The 12,866-nt window shown below is 39.9% G+C and overlaps 1 protein-coding gene across 2 annotated transcripts; it reads left to right on the top strand.

Annotated features, from left to right (window-relative positions):
* Positions 1–685: 685 nt before the first annotated feature.
* On the top strand, positions 686–5,014 carry LOC116251577 (uncharacterized). 2 transcript variants are annotated; one of them, XM_031625926.2, is made up of 4 exons: positions 686–1,275; positions 1,913–2,143; positions 2,863–4,140; positions 4,285–5,014. In XM_031625926.2, the coding sequence occupies exons 1-4, from the start codon at positions 1,037–1,039 to the stop codon at positions 4,922–4,924; spliced, it is 2,388 nt and encodes a 795-aa protein (XP_031481786.1). In that variant the 5' UTR covers positions 686–1,036; the 3' UTR covers positions 4,925–5,014. The 2 variants fall into 2 exon arrangements, with proteins under 2 accessions (XP_031481786.1, XP_031481787.1); XM_031625927.2 differs by lacking the exon at positions 686–1,275 and adding an exon at positions 1,283–1,482.
* The last annotated feature ends 7,852 nt before the right edge of the window (positions 5,015–12,866 follow it).

The following is a 12,866-nucleotide window of genomic DNA, read 5'->3' as shown; positions in this document are numbered from 1 at the left end:
ATTCAACTTTCGATGCATTGGCCATCCCAAAAGCTTTAGAAACTATTCACCCTAGAAATAAAAGGAAGAAACATATATAACATAGCAAAAAAGCCAAGTTGCAGGATTTGGATGAATTTACAGTTTCTTGATGGTAGCATCTGTTGCCGTTTACAATTTAGAAAAGTGTCATTCATATGAATTAAATTGATGACCGAATTTTCACCGATCTACCACTCCAACCACCTATGCGATGCCTATCAAGAAAAAACACCAAACAAATGAAAGAAATCATCTGACACGAAGACAAGAGCTAGGACGGCCATATTGATGGTCACTTGTTCCCTCTATCGTTGGGCCACATCATCATCATACAAAATTCTCAGAATCAAAGCCTGGATGCAACGCCGTTTCACCCTGTGGTCAATGTCATTTCTGGTGGCAAATTTGTGGGCAATGACATTTATAGTTTGTCAAACATGCCACCAGAAAGTGGTAAGCCAAGTATGCCATAAGAACCTTCATCACTGACCATGTTGCAATTCCTTGGACCCCATTATTAAATCACGACCCAAGAATGAGGCCTTGGGTTAACAGATGGTGTCACCCAAGTAGATAAGAAAAACCTGGTGTCTAATAAGCATAACCAGAAACCGACTTTAATCGAGTCGAAACCGGGGATGGAGAGAGCTATAAGTGTTGTAGATCAGCAAAAATTCGATGGCTAAAATCAATTATCTACAAGACAAGAAGTTTTGGATAATTGATTTAAGGTGTAACTTGTTCTGAGTGAACTATGCAGTTTGTTTGATTACGTAAAAAATATTAGAGAATCCTTTTGGTTTTGGTGTGTTTTATTTGCAAGGAAACTGCCCAAACGCGACGCCTGACCGTGTTTAGAGTTCCACATTCCCTGCAGCGTTCTACACGGGCGCGTTCCTCCTCTCTCCGCCGCCCTCTCCCCACCTTCGGGCTTTCTCTTACCATACACGGTTAAGGCTTCCTGCTCCGGCGGATCCTACCCACCCCCATCTCTGTCTCCCTCTACCTCTGGGTAATGGGTATCAAGAGAAAACGAGAATATTGGCTGAAAATTCGGCACCGTCATATCTTCCCCTTGCTGCTAGCAGCCTCCACCCGAATCGATTCGCTGACCCCTCGTCGATTGATAATAGAATGCCTCAACATGCATCTCAATTATGTTCAAGCTTGCCACAGAAACCTAGGCTCCAGCAGCACTGGCCAAATTTTGCCCACCTCCTTGCTTGCTTTGCTTCCCCTCCTTCTCCACACCAGGTAAGTTCCTCACTTTTCAAATAGAGGCGTCGTATGCGTAATTTTCTCGTGTTGGTGCTCGGCTTCTGGAGCAATACTCTCCTTTCAGTTTGGTTTCCAATGCGTGCACGTTATGTTTCTTTGAAGGCAGTTGCACTAATGTGGGAATTAAGCTCTTCATATTGTTTCTTTTTGAGAAAAAGAAAAGAGAACGCATTGTCGCGCTAGGTGAGTGTTTCTCATGGTGGTGTTTGCTTGTAGGTTACCCGTTCACTTTTGTTCTCGTTAGTACTTGTATTTGTTTGAAAAAGTTCGTCCTCATTCTGTAACGAAGTTATTTGCTTGCTTCACTTGTGTAACATGGTTCGTGGTCCACGTTGTCTAGGCGAAACAACAAGCTTAATTGGTTTTAGTTTTCGTCTGGTCCGTATTAGGTTTGTTTGGACAATGCGACCTTGTTGATGCTTTTAGACTATTATGCCTAGAGCATCTTATTGGTTAGCTGATGGTATTCTTGCTCAACGCTTACAATAAACTTTGTCTTTATTTATCCTTTTTTTCTTTTTCTTCTGTAGGGATAGGAGGTTTCATTGGAAGGCTGTTGTTCCTTCTATTCCTCTTCAGTTCTCTTAATGTAACTTGTCTTTATGAATTTCAGGTATACGAGAGTAGCTTCACTTAGTTGCGAGATGGTGGGCGCTATTTCCCTTTGTTCATATGAGGCAAACGTGAAGTTGGCTTCTGATATACAGCTCTTGAATGGTTTAAGTTTCATGTTCTCGAGGAAGCACTATGCGGTTGTTGCCGCATGTAATGCGATTATGGATTTGGCGACAACCTCTGTTGGACTGGCAAAGCTCGAGGAATCGTGTGCATTAGAGAAGCTGCTGTATGTAGATAGAGTAGAATACTGATGTTGCTTACTTGCTTTATCTTTTATAATGATGTTCATATACAGATGACTTATATATATCTTCTGTTAATTTCTTTTGGGACAAGATTTCTTAACTCTATAAATCTTGGTTTAACAAAATGATGAGCGTAACATCTTGTTCTCAATGCTATATGATCACATTAGTAACGGGATGTAACATCTTATTCTCAATACTATATGATCATATTAGTAACGGGACACTGTAGGTTCTGAAAAAGTGCTTCACATATCATCCTAATAACTCATCATGTAAGGATTTTGAAGGACCAATAAATGTGAAGCTTGCATTTACTCTTCTTGATAGATGCCCAATGACATCCTAATCATACTGGGCCCAGTTTTATGCGGATAATAATTTCTGATGAAAGGGATATGGCCAACAATATCATCATACAACAATACTAGTGCCTTGTGTAGTCATATTCATTTTCATACAAAAGCATTTTGGTCTTGCGATCTTTGTTCATGTACAAGACTTCTACTGTGAAAAATTTTCATCCTTGTGGTTGAGAACTTGTTCTTTGTGGTGTATCACTTAAATTGTTTATGGGCATGAATTTGATCTGTTTGCTGAATTTTTGTTAATGATTCATTTCTTTTGAAAAAGGAGACTCTATCATGCTTTCATTCTTTTTACCAATTGATGAGTATGCTTCTTTCGTGATGTCAGGTAGATCCGTGCTTTGTGACAATGGAACTCCACTTGGAAAATCTTATCCATCTTCAAATCGGAGTATGACCTATAGCAGCAGTATGGAGGGAAAATGCCTAGGAGATGGAATTTTAGTACTACTTGATGTACTAGCTATCTTAGTTAATGCCAGCAGTATTGAGCGGCTAATGAGGATCCCCACTTACTTGTCTACTTCCTGTTTGTGTATTCTAAGGGAATTATGGTGCTCCTTGGTTAGTCGGGTGGTATCAGAAAAGGTAAAGATATCCAATGAGGAAGGCTGTGCATGTGATCAAGGAGCAAAACTTGCTGAAGTGATCTTTAGGCTTTCAATGATTCAAAACCAGCGTATAACTTATGGTACTCATGTACTGAAAAAAAGTCTATTTGGAAATGATGCTTCTCATTTTGAGCTTTTTATGCTAAATAATTGGGAAAATTCAGCAGCTCTTGTGAAAAAGTCATCAAAAGCTTACATGGACAGTGACGATGTTTTCTGTTCATTAGCTGATAGTTTGAAGTCCAGAAATATTGATGATCTCTTCAATTTTATATTGAATGGATTAGTTTCTTGTCCCCCAGTTATGTCAGATGAACTGAATATCCTTCAGTTTCTGGAAGACGTCAAAGGGGAGTTGGGTCATCCAATAAGGTACAGCCAAGATATCCGCCTTGTAAGGACTGTTGAGGAATTAAGCAGAGTTAGTCAAGGCCATCTGCAAAAGGAGATCCATTTTTTTAGCAATTGTACAAGCGCTGGGAATGAAGGTGGTCCTGATCGTTTCAATTCTGTTACCATTGAGGACTGTAAGAATGCGTATTCTAAAGGATATACAATCAGCCTACGAGGAATGGAATTCAGGTGGAAGAGAATTGCAGCCATTACTCATACTTTAGCTATGCTTTTTGGGCAGCCTTCTTCTGGAGCTAATCTGTATCTGACACCTCCTCAAGCTCAGGGGCTGGCTCGCCATTGTGATGATCACTGCGTGTTTGTCTGTCAGCTTGTGGGACAGAAGAAATGGACTGTTTTTCCAAGGCAGGCAGCTGCTTTACCCCGTCTCTATGAACAGTCAAGTTGTCTTCATCATTTGGACTGTGAAAATGGTGCATGTGAGGGTGAAGAGTTCTTGCTTTTTGAAGGAGATATTCTATATGTTCCAAGAGGTTGTGCTCATGAGGCACATACAGTGATCAAAGACGATGTTGCTGGTGCAGATAAAGTTAATGAGTTCTCCTTACACTTGACACTTAGCATTGAAGTTGAGCCACCATTTGAGTAAGTGTTCTGCAACTCTCATTGACAACTGATTTTGTTCACTTATTAATTTTGCATCTTATGGGTTCAAGTAATTGGCTCCAGGTTATTAAAATAAATCCAAAAGTGTGTTCCATGTATTGCTGACATCAGCTATGGGTGCAGGTGGGAGGGATTTGCTCATGTTGCTCTCTATTCTTGGAGTCGAGCCCGTACAAGGGCGGCAAGCGATCAATTTAGGTGCAATAAGGGAAAGGTGCATCTCATGGTTCTGAATTTTCTGCATGTTTCTATAAGACTAGTTGCACATTCAAATCATTCTTTTCGAAAAGCATGCTTGGTTGGTGCCTTTTCCAAGCCACTGGAATTAAAGTATGGTGATGTTGCCGGCAACGAGAGCGTTCCGATGGTTCTCGACCAGAAGGCATTTTTCTTGCAACTAATTGATACAATTAATGATATGTGCAATTTCTACGATGCATTTGCAACAGTACAATCTGCTGTTAAAGAGAATGACAGCCAGTCCTTAGAGTGGATGATGTGGCTTCAAAACCTTCAAGCAGTCGATGACATGAAGGGCGAAAAGGATTGGAGCAACCCATTGGACATTTTCAAGGAATTAGTTGAGGTGGATAAAACACCGATTGCAGAGATTGAATGTGAATTTTTAAAGGTGAAGTCTGCTTTCTGCAAAGAGGTAGTGTTTGAAGATGTAACAGGAAAGTATAAACTTCTGCTTGGTAGGTACATGACTGTGAGAAACTACTACACCAATGGCATGCTTTCACTTCACCATTTGGCATAAAAATAGGGAGCAGCTGTTCCCCCTCTTAGCAGGCCTTATTTTGAACTGTTTTTGTACTCTAGATTGTTTTCATGGAAAGCCATGATCGTATCTCTGTTGTGTATGTGTGCGTACGTGTGGGAATATATATATATATATATATATATATATATATATATATATATATATAGGCAGAGACAGAGAGAGAAAGTCCCTTGTTAAACCAAGCATTACAGAGACTGGTTATGTCGTTTTCTGTCGGGAGGGTGCAGGAGGATCATGTTATGGTGTTGGCAACATGGTTGGAGATGCCAGACAAGATTTTGGACGGCCATCCATTGCCATGCCTATTGCTCATTAGCCATGTGTATTCACGTGCCCTTTTATTGCTATACTGTATTTGGGAGTTGATGACGATGATGCCTTCCTTCCATGGAACAGCTGGTATGGACCTACAACGGGAACTTTATCGTCACCTGCAGGAACTCAAAAACATAACTTGATCTCAGCTAAAAGGCCAAGGAAGATATACAAGAAGTCAAAAACTTCATTTCTTGGTTCATGTACAGTGTGGACAACCTGTATGCCACGACATGAGCTTGATCTGAGTGCTCTCTGTTTCGCAAGTACCTGAGACGTTACAATTCCATCTTTCGGGTGGTCGGGTGCAGGCCATCGGATCCGATAACAAGAGGATGAGTCATCGAGTGAATGGAAGGCAGAAACATGTATCTTTAGTCTCGAATTTTGGAGATCATCAGATTCAGATATTTGTTGGTCACGTCTATCTGAAGATGGGTATGATTTGACAGTTCAACCAAAAAGCGAAATCAGTAGGCATTATCAATTCTTTTGATGTCAAAAGAAAAGAAAAGAATCACTTTTCATGCTTAATTGCATATTATGATTATTATTAGTATTATGTTTTAATCGCGGTGGGACAAAAACGCACAGGCACAAGTTTTTGACTTGGACTTGTCGCTGATTCCAACTTATTCAGAGATTTATTTGTTTACACATAATTGTTGGTTGGTAAAGGCCTTATTGGGTAAGTGGGTAATTTAAAACGAGTCACAATATCCTAGTGGTTTCTGAGACGCCGCACCCCACCTACCTACCCTCCCAACAACTTCGTCTGTCTGTGTGCTAAGGGCTTTTCTCGTGACGTGTGTTTGTTTTGATCTCTTCATACCTTCATATTGGAGTCTTACTAGTTCTTTTTCTGCTGCGAAAAGTCTAGTTTCTCATCATCTATTGGTCAGTTTTTGAAATCTTAGGCTTTGAATTTGCGTTTAAATCTCTTGAACATGATGCAACTTTTACAGTTTCCACAAAGCTACCTCCGCAAGTGGGTGTTGACAACACGAAGCATTGAATGCTTTAAATGTTGTAAATTTTATGAAAACCATGGCCTTTCCAAGGTTGGCGTCGAGCTTTCATCATGGGAGCTGCAAAACCTGCTGCCTAGTGCTGTTTCAGAGGAAATGGTAGCCTGGGAAGGATCATTGTTGTGATTCCAAGCAGAGAAAATTTATGCTACTCTGTCATTTGGGCTGAAAATTCAGAAAATTTTCTGCCAATGCAATCTTAGAGGAACTGGAAACCAGTCTCAAATTCCAAACACACACATCGAGAGAGAGAGAGAGAGAGAGAGAGAGAGAGAGAGAGATGCTTAGTCAAGGAATACGCTTTTTTCCATCAATCCCCAAAGAGACACACTTCTAGAGGTGGAATCTTAATCCAGAAGGCACAGAGCACAAGGAACAGGACTCTCAACAATAAAGGCAACAGATGATGATAATGGTATGATGATGAAGGTGGTGGATCATGACATGGTACATTAGGTTTCATGGAATAGGATGCTTAGGGTCTGGAGGTGGATGCGTAGTGGCTCCATGATAATCCACGTTGTAAACCAATTCATTCTCTTCCTCTCCTGCATCTTCCATGCTTGCCCGCCCTTCAATCTGTGGCATTTCCAGCAGTAACCACAAACATCAAATTCTCATTTGCGAAACATCACTATAAGAAAATAGTTCATCCATAAAAAATCACTCTCAAGTTACCTTATCAATCGGCATCTCACTTTCCCACGCTCGCGGTTTGACCTTTAACCCTCCTGTACCTGCTCCTGAAGTACCAAATGTATGAGAGAGTGAGAGAGGGAGTGAGAGAGAGAGAGCAGCGAGCGAGAGAGTTTTACCATCTTCAGATATAGCGAGGGAAGGTGTCTCTCTAATGGATTGAACAAAATGAGCAGACAGACAGAACAAGGTCAGCAGATACAGGATGGTGAAAGCAAGCTTCATCTTCATGCGGGCAAACTCCCCTTCCCTTGTTTGAAGAACACAATTATTGGGAAAAAAGGAACAAAGTCAATTATGAGGAGTGCCGTAGTCACTCCTTTTGGCTTGTGGCTGTGCGTGAGCACCTGCAACAATTTACTGAAATCTCCATGGACCATGGGTTCCTCCAAATTTTCTCCCTCAGTTTGTATAGTAAATTTACTCAGCAAGCCTACCTAGCAGGTTCCTTTTCTCCTGTCCCATTTTCTTAACTATCATCGCCAACTCTCCTCTTTCACTTTCTGCAAGTAGGCTGTCCCAACTTGGTTCCACCTTTTTACAGCAAACCACGGGTCCAAGCTAAATGGGCACCTCAAGATGGCATGTTAAAGCTAAAAAAGAATAAAGTTCAGATAAACGACCTTCTAGTCGAACTTGTCGTGGCTCGTTAACGGAATGAAATAAACAGTTTTCACAACACTAATCATTAGTTTGAGATCTAACCTTTTTTCACTTGCAAGCTGAATGAACCGAAACAGTCAAGTCAAGGAGTGGGTTGAAATCTGCCAAACTAAGGGCCCAAACTGTGGTGTGGGCCGGGTCGTCGTAGAATGCCTCAACAAATTCTCCATGTCCTTATTCTTGCTGTTTAGTTCACATTGTTGAATTGGGTATGCCCATCCTTGCTGTTATGTTCTAATTTCTAAGTTGTTAAAATTCTTTTCCATGTTGAAAACCGGTTTATGTTATTGAAGACTTAGGGAAACAATCTTTTTGTTGATAAAAAATCCAAAAAACAACTTCCTGTTACATCAGTAATGGACGTTTTAGTCATATTCTACTTTTCACATAATCGGTTAATGGACATGCGTGCGTTTGGGTTCATCTTCAAAACTGATAAAAGTATTCACCAATAGCCATGCCAAATTAATGAAAACAAATTGAGCACATAAAATGGAGCTTATCTATGGATAAGAAATTTAATGAATTAATTAGGCCACTTTGACGTGAAGAAAAAGGCCGTGTACCATCCGGGGCTTGACTGTAAAGCGACTAAAGCAATGAAAAAGCCGCTTTCGCCGTTCCTTCCTTCCATCCAGGGAATATATTTTCTGAAAGAGACCAAGAAAATGTACGTGGATGCGTTCGAACGACGACTGGTAAGATGTGGAAAACGGGAGACTTGAGATGGGTAGTAAGCAAAAAGGCTTCCTTCTTAAGGGGATTCATGAGTGAAAAAAAAAAAAAAAAACATTGACTAAAAGTAGCTGCCCACATTGGTCTTGCTAGGACCCTAGCTAGTTATTCAAAAGCCTGAATTTAGGTGCCCAGAATGCTAAAGCTTTTGATATTTCTGCTGAGCACTCTCTTTCTCCCTCTCTCGACAACTTACCTCAGGGCTTATACTTGTCGTCGGTGGATGCTCAACAGTGATATTTAATTAGTATCTATATCATTTTAGCAATCGGTAATCCCACTTCCACTTTCAAAGAGACAAGAAAAGTATGCTTTCGACAGATGTTTTCCTGTTAGCATCTTCAATTAGACAGAGGAATCAACAGAAAAGTTTCAGACTTGAATTTAATTCTATTATGTCACCTAGTTATCTGAGCTTTCTCGTACTATTGTCCTTTTAATTAGACTTGGTAGTTGAAGCTCAAACACGAAGCAAGGAAAAAGAAAGTTCAGTAGCCTTTTCTTGAAGTCACCTTTTTCTTGACTGGACAGCATTGCTCACTCTTTTTCCAAGGAAATCTTTCTATCTCTTGCGGATCACAATTCTTGGATAGCGCAATGGTTGGGTTGGGAGGCGTGTTATAAAACCAAGTCATCGTTTCAAATTTTGGAGGGTATGGTATTGAACAATGTTTAACTTGGGATTATCAGAACAACCATTATGGTGGTCACCTCAAAATTCTAATTATAGCCCCATGTCAGATCAGAACTCTTATTACTTATTTGACTGAAAGTTCTTAGGTCTAAGGAGCCTTGAAAATGGTATGATAGGTTAAACAGGCAGGACCAAGTCTTAGCTCATTCCTTAAAAAGGGTTTTCCGTTGCCAAGAGAAAAAGAAAAAATCCGGAAAGAACAAGTCTGTCCCTCGAAGATTTACGACTACCTTAGGAGACCAAAATCCAAGCAGTGTATGAAATAATTTTGTAGAAAGCAGGAAGAATCAACCTAGCCACAGAACTGAAGAAAGGTTCTGTTTCTATGCATTCCATGCTCGATGGAAAAACCATGCTCAAGAGTGAGGCCAGAATTTGAGACAAGGACAAATTCCAAACCGCACCATATGGTTGTACATTTAGTTAAAGTAGATTCTTCTTTTTATAAGTTTACTATGACTTGTATGAAATAGCCATAGGAGGGAGGCTCAATCCTTCTAGCCCAAATAATGCTCTTCATCATTATTTTCTGAAGCTGAATTATGGAACAAGGATTTTTGAATGGTATATTAAACAGGAGAAGAAATATTTCTTTCTACCCTCTTACAAAAGAGCAGACACCAGGGTCTAATCCTGCTTTTGGTGCCTCAAGTGCCGTCTCCAATACTCTTCAACTTGCATACTACTGACTTCCTTTCACATCACAAGGGGTTTGTTAACTAAACAATGGAAATTATGCCCACTCTGCTCAAGCTCCACAAAGAAAGAAACAAATGAAGTTCTCTCCAAGATAACAGCATTCTGGTCAAGATGGCTGCCGGGCAAGACAGCCCAAGTCTATTTCAAGCAATAGTCAAGTCAGTCAACTTCTGGTGCTCGGTGGGAGAATTCAATAGCCCTTAAATTTATATGCCTGTGTCCTAAACCCATCTTCCCACCCCAGCCATTTAGCATTCCACTCACATGTGGATCAAGATCCATACGCAATTTAATGTATCCGAAGTTGGGCGACTATCAATACTTTCCTATCTTACTATGCTCATTAGACCCAAAGTGTGGATTCATATTAATTTTCGGGTGTGTGCCATTGTCGGCCATAAAAGGAAGAGCATGCAGTGGCATAGCTACAGCTACATGTGGGCTTTGTCCACACCCGCACTTTAAAACTTATTTATTTTTACATTGGTAAATTTAATATTTACTTTTATACATACACAAGCGCCCCTCCAAAATATAAATGTTTGTAAACAGGTGTAACTATTTTGGCTCTGCCATTGGTTTATTTTGAATTTGATCCACAATATCCAAATCTAGGGCAAATCAATTTGAAACGAAATAGCTGGTTTAGTTGGATCCAATCTAGAACCAGGTGAAACCATGCTCTGGATTGTGGGTTAGAAAGAATTAGACCTATCATCCATATTTTGGATCTAAACCTCAAATTCTTTGATCCTCAACCGGACCACAAATAAGTATTCTATGTGACATGATGAGTGTAGGTCCGTAGCTGGATTAACTCTTCAAAACCAGTATCCGAGTTCATGCCAATTACAACCCCAGCTCATCTCAGATCCATCTTCATTCTTAGATCCAAGACCCGGATTCTCTCATACCATTTTCAAATTGCCCGCATGTTTGATCTTTGAATTGGGAAAGAAGACACCTTATTATTTCGGGATTCATGACCACATTGACTTCATCCCTTGTTGGACTACCAAACATTTAATTCTTCATACCTTTTTCCTTGCAACAGAAAAAAAAAAAATTTCTTCTAGCATATAATAAAGATATCACGACTGCTCACGATCTTATAAAAAAATATATTCCCGGAATCCCAAATCTCGATAAAAAAGAAATGTTCTGATTTTTCATCTTCAGAACTAACTCGCCTGCGCTGCTAAAAACAAGGGAAAGAAAAAAGTGAATTTCAAGAAATGTGGTATTTTTCCAAAAAAAATCGAAGTAAAAAAAAAAAAAAACTACTTCAATCAGATTTTCTCAAGAAGTGGGATCATTTTTCCAAAAATCACCATAGTTTTCTGATAAACTTTTTAGTAACATACTTTTCCAAGTGCCTCAAAGTCCCCGCCGCATCGGGTTCTGGTGAGGAAGGAACGTCTAGAAAAAGAGGGAGGATAGGAGAAAGGAGGGCAGGTTGTCCAAGTGTCACTAAGTTAAGGCACCAATAACAGCTCAGCCAATCAGAGAATGACACATAAGAAGGGGGACGTGCATAAGATCGGCGACCATTCACCCAGTCAACCGTGTGGGTGACCTATGTGTTGACCAACCCTGTCCATGGCCCACATGACAGTAACCTCTTTTGTCCCCTTATTTTTCAACCATCGCCAACATATTCTCAAATTAGTGTCAAAACCTTCATCTTCTAAACTATAGGTTTGCTTTCGGTGCTTTTGGCATTCAGCTTGTATATTGGTGTCTCCTTTTTACAACATAAAAAGTTGGTGCACTAAAGAATGAACACTTGGCCACCTATAAGCCCCAGTCCCAGCCATTGTGACAATCTCCCGTGATATCAAAATAATTGATTTTACAAAAGAATTTTTTACATAAAATTGCCTTAAGCAAGGGTATCATCTTTTTTTCTCTTTAAGTAAACAAATTCATGAGCTTCCCCTTGTCCACGAAAATTTTGATTTCCTAATTTTGAAAATTAGGTTACAAATGGGTACGTCCCATGACATGATCATTAATTACATTCTTTTCACATACGAAATATAAATATATTAGAGCACCTACGATATCAATCGTGCCGGCCCATAGGCGCTTTCTGTGAACTGTAGATGTCTCTGAAACGAAACCCTGTCCTCGTCCTGTTGACATCGATTTTGATTAAGCCCCATCTCCAACTTTTTCAAACGATTCTTCTAATTAATTAGCTCCTCCAAAAGCATTTGGTTTTTGTGAAGCTGGCAGAAGGGACAAGTAAAACTTTACTTTACAGTGTTCTCGATTGTCAACGTGAAAATATTCTTAGCTTTGCGGATTTCATGAATTGAAAACAGTAGCGGCAGAGAAATTCCAGTTGCTCGTTTATGCACATTTATATATGTCGTCAAATACAATCCAAATGTCAAATATACAGTCTTAATCACTGGGTTATAATATTAATAGAGGTTGCAGTGAGGCAACAGGTGACGGTGGAATTAAGCTGTCAGACATGACAAAGGACGACAGTGTGACTAATTATTATATAAGGAAAAACAAAAATCGCAGTAGTCAAAAGAGGAGATAGAAAATCATTGGCTCTTGATGCTGTCATGCAACATTTAGAAACGTCAATGATAACGTATTCCCAACTGTTGGAAGATGGAATTACGAGGCCCATGGATCTTCCCGTATCAATCCACCAAATAAATTTTTAGGTGGTCATCCTTCATCCCGTATTCCACGCAAAACCCATCCACTTGAATGCGACAGTAGCATGCACGCGCTCCCACACACACATATGTGTGTGTAATTATATGGGTACAGACAATATGCATATATGCAGGCACACATGCATGGCGTGCTTATAATATTATGCATGACTATCGTGGATTGGTGGTATATGCGATTATAACTTATTGGATACGTCCCTTGATTTATACAAATCAAACTTTCAAAAAGAAAGCTAAAGCAAGTCTTGGACTATGTTTTATGCAACTTGGTGTTTATAAATGATGGAAATTTCGCTTGTTGAATGTTGAATTTTTGCTTTTCGATGGGCAAACTTGGGGTTAAGCTGACACCTGTTTGGTCGTGATACACACAAATTAACAACCCG

This window comes from Nymphaea colorata, chromosome 3 (genome assembly GCF_008831285.2).
Source record: "Nymphaea colorata isolate Beijing-Zhang1983 chromosome 3, ASM883128v2, whole genome shotgun sequence".
Lineage (NCBI taxonomy): Eukaryota > Viridiplantae > Streptophyta > Magnoliopsida > Nymphaeales > Nymphaeaceae > Nymphaea > Nymphaea colorata.
This window is presented reverse-complemented; position numbering and strand designations above follow the sequence as displayed.

Bases quoted from the DNA above. Each gene is read 5' to 3' on its own strand.
- LOC116251577 (XM_031625926.2), top strand. From the start codon at position 1,037: ATGGGTATCAAGAGAAAACGAGAATATTGGCTGAAAATTCGGCACCGT. The intron at 1,276-1,912 runs GTAAGTTCCTCA...TATGAATTTCAG, and splicing joins CCCCTCCTTCTCCACACCAG to GTATACGAGAGTAGCTTCAC. The intron at 2,144-2,862 runs GTATGTAGATAG...GATGTCAGGTAG, and splicing joins TGTGCATTAGAGAAGCTGCT to ATCCGTGCTTTGTGACAATG.